At 38.4% G+C, this 13820-nt stretch overlaps 2 protein-coding genes across 2 annotated transcripts in view; both read left to right on the top strand.

Annotated features, from left to right (window-relative positions):
* CHMP5 (charged multivesicular body protein 5) overlaps positions 1-13820 on the top strand; it is a 905521-nt gene that overhangs the window by 818687 nt on the left and 73014 nt on the right. The window lies entirely within an intron of this gene.
* The window catches only part of MOCOS (molybdenum cofactor sulfurase), a 209300-nt gene that overhangs the window by 163566 nt on the left and 31914 nt on the right, over positions 1-13820 (top strand). Inside the window, exons 7-8 of the mRNA XM_018907594.3 lie at positions 7220-7336; positions 10021-10464. Coding sequence (XP_018763139.1) covers positions 7220-7336; positions 10021-10464 — 561 coding nt within the window. The remainder of the gene's footprint in view (positions 1-7219; positions 7337-10020; positions 10465-13820) is intronic.

Below are 13820 nucleotides of genomic sequence, written 5' to 3'. Positions count from 1 at the left end.
TTGCAGCAATGGTCATATGACTTTGAGCTAGTTACACTAATGCTTTTAGAAGCATAACCACTCATTATATTAATTTTGATGACTCAGGGAAAGAAAAATGTTCTCTAACTTGCTTAATGGGATTTTTGGCCATCTTCCCAATAGCTACCTAAAAATTGCTGAGTTGATTACTCACTATTGATTTTAGCTATGGATTTAGCCATTGATTTCAGGAAGCCAGGAATGGCAGATGGACCTGCACAATAGAATGCAAACAAGATTATAAGGACAAAAAGATTGTTGTGAAGATTCCTGTTGAACATATACTGATTTCCTTGGTTCCAATTAGTTTCCAATTGTGTTGTGGATGTCTTGGAGCAGGGAGATAGCAGCAATGCAGTAAACCACACCGGCGTGTCAATAAATGGCACCTTGTTTCTTCAAACTGGCAAGAAATCATTACAATCTGGATCTTTGCTTTTATGACATGGCACTGGGTGCTCAAAGACAGCCCTTGCAAAAAGGAGCTCACAATATAGGAGGCAACTTCATTGATCTAGGTCTGAACATAATCATAATAGTTGATCACTGACTGAACATAAGGAGATGCTGTACTTCAGAGGCTCAATGTGAGAAATGCAAACCTGGTTAGTAGGTAATGAAGCTCTCTTCTTGCTGAGGTAGAAGTGGCAGAGTACAGGCTGAGTTATTTCTGTTTTATCTCTTTGCAGGGGCACAAAGACATATGTGAGTTAGTGTGCCTGAAATTGCCTACTATTAAACTGCACATCAGAGCTGATCAAGGTTAGAAAGCCTCATGAAAGACTAGACTGAAGGTGTTGTCTGACACTGTTTCTCTGGAGTGTCCTTGCATGTTGCTAAGGAAACGAAAAGAGATAAAAGAAAGATGCTCATAGTTGTTTAGATGAAAGAATCCAAGATGAATGAGGGAGGCTAAACATTTTCTTTTTGGTAACAGGGCCAAACTGTGGCTCTAAACTACAGATCTTGTCACATGGGAGAAATGTAGAAAAAAACCACATGGTACCAGGAAAAGAACTGCACTTTTGAGAACTTCCACTGGATTCCCTTGTCCTTGATCTTGGCAAAAGCAGATCAACTGCCTTTGAATGCATGCAGTGTCTAGTTTCAGTCCACCATCTGAAGCCTTTCAAGACAAAAAGAAACTAGCCCCACCTTCTCTGTTACTCTGCTTCCTTGTTTGCATCTTCCTGTCCCCACGCCCCTCTTCCCACTACACCACTGTATAGGATCCTGTGACTGTAACTAAAATAATATGGGAATTTGACTCCACAACCTCCCTATGTTCTATTATCCCTCTTTTCAGGGGTTAAATACAGACAGGAGAGGATTTAAGTGCCTTAAAATGAATAGAAAATGGTGGAGAAGATTTTGACTGTGACATGAATTAAACCTATGTCACTGGACTTAGGTTTAATTATGTCACAGTAGCATGCACTGCACATTTTTATTCCTAGGCATTGTTTCCACTTGTATAAAGTCTGCTACATTCCCCTTTATCCCTCTTGATATTAGTTATATTTTAGTCTTCTGTGTAATTTTCCTCTAGCTTCAACATTTCTGACTAGCAGCAATATTATTGAAAGCCTTTAGCCTACAAAATAGTTGGGGATGCTCAATGGGGTGGAGAGATACAGATGTTTTTCTATGACTCACGAGAGGATGCTTTGTTGAAGTCAGTTATGAAGCCACTGAGGACTTGAATTCCTTTGCTTTGCTTTCTTCCTGAAATCTATCCTTTCCCTGATATCATTTTAGTGAACCAGGTTTTCATTGTCAATGAATGCAGTTTGAACCGGAGGGGAAAAAAACCCAAAAAAAACAGAAGAGAAGATGTCATTGGTTGGAGAGAACTATGGTCATTAAGGCTCCAAATCAAAGAAAGAAAACCAAGACGTTGAGCTTACTCATCAGTCTGTTCCATTTCAAATAGCTGGATTCAAATTCACTTGCATATTCAACAGGAAAGGAATAAAACAGTTGGGAAAAACTGTTACGTCATCCATTAACAAGACCATGTTTCATTGTTTCATTTTGTTTTTATAGCCACCCTATCCCCAAGAAATCTTCTAGCTTCTGGTTATCAGAAATGTAAAATTATTGTTACTCCTTTATGCATGAAGAACCTGCAGTTCACTATGTGTGTGGCATCTCCTAAGTTAGAATTCCTGCAGAGTGGCAACCCACATATTTTGAATTATGCTAATATTTCCAGCTTGTTTCTCTCCCATGCAATCTTACCTGCTATTTGACTGTCTTTAAAACTAACTGAGAAAATTATCACATTGGGTGTAAAGTTCCTGATAAGACAGCATTTATACTGAACAAGTATATTCAGGACACTGAACTTGACAATATTACTACTTTTCAATATCTCTGTCTAATACTTCACTGCCTTCTACCAAAGGGATTTTGGTCAAAGTGATGAATGGATGAAGACTAAGAAGAGATATATGTCCTCTCTTTGGTTAATTTAAACCATTGTCAACAACTAGAGAGGCAAAAAGGAGAGGATCAGATTGCTCAGTACTGAGAGAATCTGCCCACATAGAAATTATTTCTCTGAGATGGAAAGAAAAAGCCTTTTTTGTAGAAAACTATGCAGTTAAATCAGTTGATGATACTGTAACTCAACTAAAATTCTTCCTTCTCCCCCCTATCCCCCCATTAAATGGTTTGGAAGCTAGTGCTGGGTTTTTTTTTTTCCTTCTGACCTACTTCTTATTAAACTGTATTTAACAAGATTAAGTATGCATTTGCATCAGCAACAGCATTTCACAGTCAAATGCTGGATGACAGAAAGAGCTAGCTTACTTTCTCTCCAATTCCATGCCATGAATCAGTGAATTAATTTACCACTGGATGTGGAGAGCAGCATCTTGAAGCCTGTTTTATGACCAGCCATCAGTGGTGTGCAATGAAATTCTTGTAATGAGCAAATCCATCAGACAGACAAACTGCTCTGACACTTGGGCATTGGCATTGTAGAAAGCAGAATGAGAAGTCCTAATCCCAATTCCTGAAGGACAGTACTTGCCAGTATTGAATTATATGATTTTTTTTTCAGAACACTTCACGATGTATTATAAAAAGTTCCTTTATTCATGTGAATAATTCTTGTGATAACTTACACAAATAAGTACTTGCTTGAATAAGAGCTACAGAATTGCATCCTATGGGAACGACTTCAGCAGGGGTTTCTAAAGCATTCATCGTTCTTGGTGAAAGTCTTAGACTTACTTGATTAGGAATAATGCAAAATTATGTGCTATTTGTAAATCTTTACTCTCATTTAGCATATACATACCTACAGCAAGTATCATTCTAAGACTTATTGCAATGGAACCTGATGCCAGAGAAAAATTTACAGCTCTCACTGAGTGCTTCAGAAGCCCTGAAGTGAATTGTTAGCAGAAGTCAGTCATTTAGCCAACACAGAGAAGTCACCAGTGCATTGTGTGGCAGGGAATGGGAAAGGAGACCAGACCAGAATCTCATTTCTTCTCAGAGCTTTCCAGCTGATGAGTATCAACTGAAATAGCAGGTTTCCAAGAGGGGACTACATAGGGTAATGCATTAAAGTGAAAGCTCTCCACTTCAATATTTTTAATATAAAAAAAAAATTGTATTTATCAGATAGAGCACTATGAAAAAAAACCCCAAATGTGAGCATTTGATCAATCTGGCAACACTAAAGAAAGGCTCATTGATGGAAAAAAAATTAACTGTTTTAAAAAATTGGTTTAGGCAAACTTCCTTTACGTATCTTTATTAAATTTGAAGACCGTGACTTGGAAGTGTGAAAATCACATTTTGATTGTCAATATGACATCAGAAGCTTTTGGGTGTGAAGCAGTCTACAGGGCCTGGCCCACAGTGAAGAGCTTCAGAAAAAGTAATGAATGCCAAGGGGCTCTGATAGACGGAAGGGACTCCAAGATAGCATGATGGCTTGATTACCATGTCCTCACTGACTGAAATCAGTAAAATGCTGCAAGGTTTCTGCATTTATTTTGCAGTTTAATTGTAGTCTCTAATCTCTTAAAAACCAGGGCACAATAATTCCAAGTATCAGATCCAGAGAATCACCATAACTGACAATCCAAGTACATGAAGATGTGTACTTACCATTAGTACCATTCATGCTTCTGTGCCTTCATTGATGAACTCATTCCTGGCTCCCAAAAGTCACCCTCTGCTGTTACAGACAGAGCTACAAGTGATGTTCTGTATTTCATAACCCTGAGCTCAATATCCATTATTGCTCTTTATGGCAATTTTAAAGATTTGTTTTATTTAAGGAAGCTTTTCTTCATCAAAATAACTGTAACAGATGTTTTATGTTCTATTTGTTTTGCTATGTGATAGCACTGCAGAGAGAGATTAAATTAACTCCCCAAGTAGTGTATTTCTAGGGTGAAAATAAACAAGAAGAAATCAAAGCATATGTCCAAGGGAAAACCAAGCATCTATTCAAGGGACAGATATTTTTGCAGTGCTGACTTTACTGGTTCTTTACATGGTGCCATTGTTTCCACTGAAAAGCGTGCATCACATTCCCAAGATCTGTGCACATTATCACATTGGTGATAATGAACTTCAGTTAATAATAAAGCTATTCATAACTTACCTTTTTCCTCCTGAATCACAATTCCCATATTCTTCTAATGATCATGTTTTTATGTCTCAGTAGTCCTGGTCCAATGTACAGACTGATTTATATTACAACTAAAGTATTATTATAGGTAAGGATTGGATTGCATGGCTAGAGTGAAATTACTCTTCATTAAAGAACAGAAATCATTTATTTGACAAAATTTTTAAAAAATTAAAAATCCTGTTTGCAATTCCTTGAAGATGTGTCATGGAAACTGTATTGCACTACATACATTTTGATTGACAAGGCTGCCCCAGGAACATTCCTTTTAAAAAGTATGAATAGTAAAAAGATTCTATATTTTAAAGGTTTTTGTAGACTGAGTAAATAAGCCCAAACGCTGTATGATTTCAGCAGTGAAGTATGTCATGATTTTTGCCTTGCTTGTCATGATTAACAGGATGACACATCCGCCCACAAGTCACTAGCACCATGACAAACCATGCTATGGCAGAATGACAACTTTTCTCATCTAAATTAAAAAAGACATCTAGAAAATGTCACTGTTCCCATATTGAAGTCTTCTGACAAAACAAAGCTAACGACACCACAACAGTCTCTCTCAACAGATGCCTTTTACTAAAACTTCAATTTGAGAAACATGCTTTAAACACAAGATATTCTCCAAGGCATTAATCATCAATAGGCATCTTGGGGCTGATTGTATTCTCTGCTTTCCGAGTCTGTATATATGGAGTTATTTTGATTATGTCTGTGTTGGAGAATCAAACAATTTTGAACTGAACTAGTGGCACAGAACACATTGAAATTTGAACTTGAGAACTTGTATGCTATAGCATTGTAGAATTTTTTTTGTATACAGCACATTTTTGAGCAGAGATCCTTATGCCCCACACATGAAAGAAAAGCAGTAACTCTGAACTGCTTTTAGCAGAGCTAAATACTATTTAGATTGAATTATTTCAGCATGGAGTAAGTTCTGAAGGAAGGCTTGGGTTTTCTAGCCACTGATATAGTGACTTTAAAGATGCTTGGTGCACACAGGTAAACTCAGAGATATCAGAAGATATGTCAAGACAGAAGATAGACTGAATTATACCAGAAAGCGTTTGGTATGTGTACTGGGCCATTGTTCCAAACAGAGGGAATTTATGTTAAAATTAATAAAAGCCAGTAGAGATTTAGCCAGCTACAAAAGCTGGGTTGAACATTTATACTGATACCTCAGACGAAGCCTGGGTTCACAGTTAGGGAAGTGGTTAGTGTGAGTTGGTTGACACTCCCTTTCCTGCCCTTTTAGGCTGGGCTGTTGCTATGTATCCAGCGGAGCCTGAGCTTCCTGCATGAAGGATTCTGTCCCTGGTACAGCGGAGTCGCCTGAGTCTGCAGCGTGCCCATTGGCAGGGCTCTCAGCTCTTCTTTTGTAGAAAAGGAGCAAAAGCACAGAGGGGTTAATGCAAGTTGTACAAGGTTGTTTTGGGTTGTTTTGTGGTAGAGGTGGGGGTCAGATTTCATGCATTTGTCTGTCCTTTCTTGCAGTCCTGGCCAGGAATGCTCATCACTTTTCATCAAAGAAATAGCTGGTGGTAGCTCAGCTAATCTTATCAGCTGCTGCTGTTGCTTTTTGAGATCAATATAAAACATTTCCAGGTCCCTGCCGTGAGGTTCCATGGTTTCTTAGCTGTACTAAGAGGATCCCTGTAGCGGTTTCTTAGGTGTGATCTGAAACCCTGACAATCCGTATCCTTGCAGTGCTGTCCTTCCAGTGCATGCATATATATGTCTCCTTCCGAGGCAGATATGGGCATGTTTTTCATTCCTTCCCATAATTTATTCATGCCAGTTTGTCATCAAGTATTGTATTTCTGCCCATTCATTATTCAGTGGATGATAAAGAAATGGTGTAATACCAAACAGCACGAGGAAGAAATGCACCAGGGACTTGGTAGATTGGGGGGTTGTATGTACAAGACTCATTGAGACATTCCAGTTCATTCCCTGTCCTGGCAAATGTTACTTCTTACTGAGGGGATGATCCTTCCAGCACTTGTGTGCCAAAATCCCATAGATGCCATCAGTTTCTGTAAGGAGGACTTGCAGTTTCATATCCTTGGAGCACAAGGTTTTCTTTAGCTACCTGAAAAGGTGCCCTAGGCTTCTCTTCAGTCTCTTCAGAGGCAGTTGCAGGTGGTGGCTCTGTCAAGACACAAAGTAACACCTGGCTACAGGTCTGTAATTAGCAGCCCTGATGTGAGTAAACCTGTTCACAGCTTTAAAATTCAGCAGATGTACTGGCATTCATAGGCTCAGGACCTGGTTGTGTGTGTTTTCTGTGGAGTAGTTGCTCAATGCTAAGGTAAACATCTCTGCTCCTACCATTGCTTTCTTCTAGCTGAAATAACAAAGTTGAAAAATGCAAAATCTGTATGGGAATGGTAAAAGCTGCAGTAAGTTGTTAATTGTTTAGAGGCATAATTTACCTCCATGGATTTCTGCCTTTAAAACACTGTATCTTGTTGACTACAACTTTAAAATGTCTATTTTTCACTCTTCTCCTATGTCTTCTGCTCAATTGGGAAGGTGGACAGCATGGCAAGTCTCCACAACATACACGTTCGCACAGGCTGCTTCTGTAATACTGGAGCCTGCCAGATGCATCTGGACATAAGCAATGAGGAGATCCAAAGGAACCTGCAGGTTAGTCTCTGAAAGTGGTTAGAACTTAAAAGCTGAAGTGCATCACATCCCATGGTTTTGAGTCTCTGTAACTTTACGAATGAAGTTAAATTTGACTTTTTTTCTTTAAGCATTCAACTCCTTTGCCTTGTTAAAGAACTAAATTGGTTGAAACTCAGCTCATTGAAATGAGGTATTGAAACAAAATCATTTGATGGATGCAGAGAAGTATGTGTTGTTTGTTATTATTTCATTGGAGAATAGGAAATTGGGCCTTCTTGTTTGGTTTTGGAATTGCATGATATCAAGACTTCTAGCAGAACAGAATTTCCTGAACAATTCCTTTCATGTTTTTCTTTAAGTATCCTAATTAATTATTGTACAAACTAATGCTCAAGTCTTGTAGACCTGTTGCTGTTGGGTGTTACAATTTAAAATATGTATGCAAATTGGACAGGAAACAATAAAGGCAACTACACAGTGAATCTCAGAGAATGAAACAAATTTAGATGAAATCTACTTAGATTACTGGTGTGTTTGACTTTTAGAATATAAATGTAAAGATTGTTTTCAAGATTACTAATGTTTCCTATATGCTGTCATTAAAAGATGTATAGCAGGATGTATTACACTGAAGTGGAAGAGGCTTCCTGTCTGCATATTTGTCAGAGTTTGAAATTACAGTAAATTAATTCAGAACAATCAAAAACCTTATTAATGATGTTCTTCCAACGGTAAAAAAAAAATCAAATTGCTGTGATGATATTATAGCTCTCTTATAATTTCACAGAGACATATAGATAATTTTGCAAGCACATTTACATGCAGGACTGATAGCATTAGTTCTTAAAGGCTTCTGCAGTTCTTTAATACCTTCCTTGGAAAAATGGTGCTTTGACTTGCCATGGAAGCTCTCTCCTCTGAGAAAACAAAAAACAGTCTACCCTTTTGCTGAAGTGAAAAATGTCAAATAACCAGCTGCAATGCTCCTGGATCTCCTTATACAAGGAGGATTTTGCTAAGGAGTGAATGACTCCTTTTAGGTCTGTCTCATTTAAATGGGGATAGGCTAAAGCTAAATTTATGGAGAGACACTGAATCGCCAAAGGTTGTATAATGAGGTGGTACAGAGACACAGTCGTTATTTGGGGACATTCCATTCCCATCAGTGCTTTGAGAAGGATCAGGATGAGTTATTGACAACATTACTGTGTAGAGGAAGGCATCTTTTATCACATTATTTGCACATATACTTCAGTTTCGTCTTTTCCCAGGGTGCTGGCTGTATTCTTCCTTCCCGGATGAAGTTGTACATGATAAAATGCCTGTGAGGGAGGACTTTTTGTCTTCAAGTGTCCCTGGAGAAGTGTGGTTAGTTTTCTTAGAATGTTATGTAGGAACTCGCTTACTTATTTGCACAGTAGGAACCTCTCTCCTCAGTCAATCAAGCAATACTTGGCAGCAGGGTTACAGAAGGGTATATTAACAGATGCAACCTAATTTTGAAAATGTTGCTTCTGCTCTGTTGTCAAGGATAAAAACTACTTCACGCTGCATTAAAATATTTACTACTGTGTTGCATGCTTTGACATAGATGTAGGGTTTTTATTTCTCCTCGCATAAATGGCATCTATGTTCACTGTCCTGTGACATTTCTTGCTTTAAAAGAAAGCCCTCATGTAAATAAACTATTCATGTGTCCATTTTTAATGTGACAGAAATGTGTAAATAAATTAAATTCTGAGGAAAAAACCCAATAGCTGCTGGACTTAGGGAATATGACACTGAGTTTGGACTAAACCTTAAGTCTATTGGTGAGGTACTATTAAGTGGATAAAGAAAGGGGGGCTCTAGCTTGCTTCACTGGTGGTGAGTGGCAGCACTCATTGACTCACTTAAAAAATGGGAAACTTTTGCTCTTAAGGGAGAGTTTTCCATAGAGTCTTGTATGAGAGACCTATCAGATAGGTATCTACATGGAGGTCATTATAGGACATTCAAAAAAATTTTCAGCAAAATTTTTTCAAGTGGAAACTTGTGCTCTTTAAAGGAGGAAGTGTTATAGGGAAGACTAGATCCTTTTATCCTGAAAGCAATGTGTTGACGGATCAGCAAGACAGATTTGTTGGATATTCCTATGTCACTTAGGATGTCTGAGCTCTAGATTCAAGTCTCTGCTTTGCTGCTATCCCAAATGAGTTAGTTCTCTGCTGTTTGGACTGTTAAACACAAGCCATGATAAAGCCACTGGTGGTATAAAATGGCAGTTTTCTGACAGTGAATATTGAGAAAACTGCCCAAAAAAAATCAGCCATCTCATGGTTTGTTATCTGAACATAACATCACAGTTTGAACCCCAGTGAACTACGCAGGTGAGACTGGAATATCCATGGAGATTGTCTGAGCTGACCATCATGGGACATACAACCTTTAAGTGATTCTGATATGTTTTTGGGAAGTATCTCTTCCCCTAGAATAGAATAGGACAAGCAGCTCAAAATTATCTTCATAGCCTAAGTAAATAACAAGATGATTGAGGGTATTTTCTTCATTTTTTCTTTGTATTGATGAGTTAACCTTCTGTTTTTTACAACAGTTTTTCAGGTTAGAATTAAGATACACTTAGTTAATAACTAGGTAAAATTAGAGAGAAATAAAGCAAAGTATAATGACAGCTCTCTGGTTTTCTTCCTATTTCAAACTAGGCTGGCCATGTCTGTGGAGATAACATAGACCTAGTTGATGGGCGTCCCACTGGTTCTGTGAGAATATCCTTTGGATACATGTCTTCTTTTGAAGATGCACAGACTTTTTTGAATTTCATCATAGCCACCAGACTCTCCAACTCAGATGCTGAGATTCCTCTCCAGTCTGTTACAAAGCTGACGACAGAGTCTGTTCCAGATGACCACCTTTCTTTTAACAAGGCGGATAAATTGTCTCCAACACTGCAAATCTCTGACAGAGAACTTGGGAATATTCCGTCTGAGGCAGAGACAACTGGCAGCTGGCAGCCACCAGAGCCTGAGGCAGAAAGCATGAGGGCAGCTGTTTCTGAGACTGCAGTGCCAATGTGTAGAAAAGGTGGCAAGCCCATCACTGTCACCAAAATTTACCTCTACCCAATCAAATCCTGCTCTGCATTTGAGGTATGTGCCTTGAACCATTCCAAAGTATTTGTGCAGCTCAGCCTTGTGTTTTTCATCAGACCCGTGTGTATGACATACTAGGAAGCAGTGTGTGGGTACCCATGTTTCCTTTTTTCTGGGTTCTGGGATCAAATCCCACATGTTAGGCTACCTTGAAGGATTTTGAATTAGGCTGAAGTTACAGGGGAGGGGTAAATGTGTCTTCTGCTCTCCCCTCCCCCACAACAGGCAAATCTGCACGCAATATGCTGTCTTGAAGAAAAAAGTTGGATTTGCAAAACTTGACCAAAATATAATCAAGTAATTAGTATGCTTTTACAGAATGACATGTGATGGAGTTGTAGGCATTGATGGGTAGGCAGCAATTGAGAAGTTACTTGATTAACATGTTATAATTGAGAGGCGGCTGATTTACATTACAAAGAAATGTTATCATTAAAAATACATTTGCAACAGAAATATGACATTTAAGTGTTGCTGTGCTATTTGAAAGTTCATTCTTTGAAGATTTTAATTGCTTTTTTACCAAGTTAATAATATCATCACCTTAGCTGTGACTTTTTTTTTAAATAATGCATGATGAAATAGGTGTATGGCCCACACATGACCTACAATGTCACTCAGCTTAGTACCATACTGGGAAGTGCTTTAATGAATGTCAATAATGGTATAACTTTCCCTATGAAAACTTACTGGTGTAGGTCAGTGTCTCACATCTGAGAGAAAATTGGGGTCAAATCCAGTGACGAATCTCCTGAATTTCAAATAGGGCTTCTCAGCTGATTTGATCGTGTTTTGGTTTTTTTCTTTCTCAGTGCAGAGAGGTTGGGCAATTAAACACTATTAAATGATCAACCAAACATCTGTGTGTGTAAATTTGGGTTGGCTTATGATGTCTTTAATTCAGAGACACAATCCTGAGCATCAAATGAGACCTGAACAAACAATTTCCACCCCTTATTAACCTCCCACTAGATCAAACTGTTTAGAAAATCAAATTAATTGCCCATTTCATGTGAAAATTTTTTAACCTTTGTTGAAGTGTTGCAGTTTTCATAGCTGTATTAGAGAAGCCCAGTATGGAAGTTGCTGAAATTTGTTGGCAGTACTCATGCACCTTTGGGGTTAAGTTCTGCTTTTGACATGAAGGCTGGTGTTGTGAGATACATGCCACAACATTCAGCACTAGGAAGGCTTTGAAGTGATTGTGCCCAGGAGCAGGTAAGACATACCTCAGCATGAAAGAAAGCTTATGTTTTCCCACAAGCTGAGCCAGATTTCTCCTCTTCAAGCTCCGTGAGGGGAAACAGCTTTAGGTGATAAATTCACACAAACCTGATACTCCCCAGCAAACAGGACTGCAATTCTACATGGAGGGGGGAAATCCCCGGGTCTCATGCATAGTGCTTGTGCCAGGCGTGTGTTAATGGGCCCAGAATGAAAACAGGAATCATCTTACCTCAGCTCCCACCTCTACCGCTCAACACTGTTCTGTAAGCAGTGAGTGATGGACACCTGCTTATTCATTTTAGCATAAAGCAGGCATCTGCAGTAGGAGAAATAAATTTTCCTGGATATTTCTGTTTCTTTTCATTGACTGCAAGAGGAATCCAAGGCAACTTAGATTATGCAGCTAACACTAGCTGATCTGAATAATTTAAAAACAGATTTAAAAACTGCAAATACATTATGAGGTTTAATTTTGCATGTCTAGAGTAATTTTTGAAGTCTGTTTTGATTTTTTTATGACAAAGCCTCAGCCACATTAAAGCCCTGTAATCTAAGCACTGTCAGAGCCTGTATTGCCAAAGAGTAACAGAAAATTAAATAAATACTGGATTTAGGTAAGGTATTGGTAGGTACTGAAATTCGACTATAAAGAGCATTTAGCTCTTCTTCTCCTCCTCTACTTAAAAAGTATTTTTTGTGCATTTCCACATGGCTTCCATGTGGTTTATAGAAGATACATGAGTGCATGCAAAAGAACAGTAGAAGTTGACCTAACAACTGGGAAATCGTTGTCATCCACTGGGAAAGGGCTTTCACTGCATTGGGAGAGCAGGCCAGGAGTTGGAGTCAAAATACTATTTTGCCTTGGATGGGGTTTTACATTGAATGAAATCCCTTCAAAAAATATGTTTGCTCTTGTGACTTTTTTTGTGTCTACCAGATATTCATGTTTTTTCTTCCTAAAAGTCTGACTGGCATTTCTAGACCTGTCATACATTTATAACCAGCCTGTGAAAGATCTGCCAATCTCACTGTCTGCCTATAGAACAGATAAAAATACCATCTTACAGACCACCATTTGTAAAATGTTCTTTAAAGCTCCATTATCCCATTCTAAATCACCAAGTAGCTTAGTCTCCTCCCAATGAGTAAGAGTAGAATAGAAAGCCATGGCTGCCAGGACCTAGACCCTGCTGTGTGCACTAACCTCCAATATGTATCTATATATATATGTTTTTATATGTCATTACTGCAGCTTCAGCCTGTATCCTGTTTCCTTTGAAACAGGAAAACAATGTATGTCACATGCACTGGAGTGTGAAGCAAGACATGCTAGAAAAGAAACCTTACCACAATTAAACGGAATCAAATCCTGGAAATCATCTTGCTTTCTAAAATATTGATTATACCAGAATCTCTAGGCTTTATCTTGAAAAGACTGAATCATAGACAAAACTATTCTTTTACCATTTTAGTGTGTTTTTTCATAGATTTCACACTTAACATTGTGTTTCCTAAAGTAAGGAAACATAAACTTCTGAAGTAGTTCTAAAGTAATCACGTAGCTTTAGTCTTTGATTGGAATCCAAGAACTGAAAATCAGTGTCTTGTTTTTAATCTAAAATAGCTTTAGATGCTTTGTAGTAGCTGGAAATTTAGAACAGTATTTTCCAAATTAAAAACTTGATCTCCATGTTTATCAGTTATAGGGCAACTCATGTAGCTGATGTGAAAAGGCAGAAGTGGTTCAAATGCTTCCAATACTTTGATACTTGAGATCAGAAGCTCATAGATTTGTAGGTTCAAGTGGAGGCCTCCTGTTGGTATGGGAGGTCAGACCTTTAGCATGTGCTGTAACTAGGGTTTATTGTAACTACATGATCACTTGAGTTTTCCTAAAATAATGTGTGCAGTGGAAAATTCCAGATAACTGTGTGCAGGACTCAGCCCATCTGCCACTTGAATCTGCCCACAGAGTTGCTGGTTGGAACGGAGTGGGCAGAGGACAAACTGGAGGAGGATGTGAGTGTGAACTCACAGCTGTTTGATCTCCTCTTTAGAGTCACAGAATCTCCTCCTCTCCTAAACTCTGATTTCTCTGTTCTATTCTAAGTGGTTCAGTATGA

The sequence above is a fragment of the Serinus canaria genome, chromosome 2 (genome assembly GCF_022539315.1).
Source record: "Serinus canaria isolate serCan28SL12 chromosome 2, serCan2020, whole genome shotgun sequence".
In the NCBI taxonomy this organism is placed as follows: Eukaryota; Metazoa; Chordata; class Aves; order Passeriformes; family Fringillidae; genus Serinus; species Serinus canaria.
This window is presented reverse-complemented; position numbering and strand designations above follow the sequence as displayed.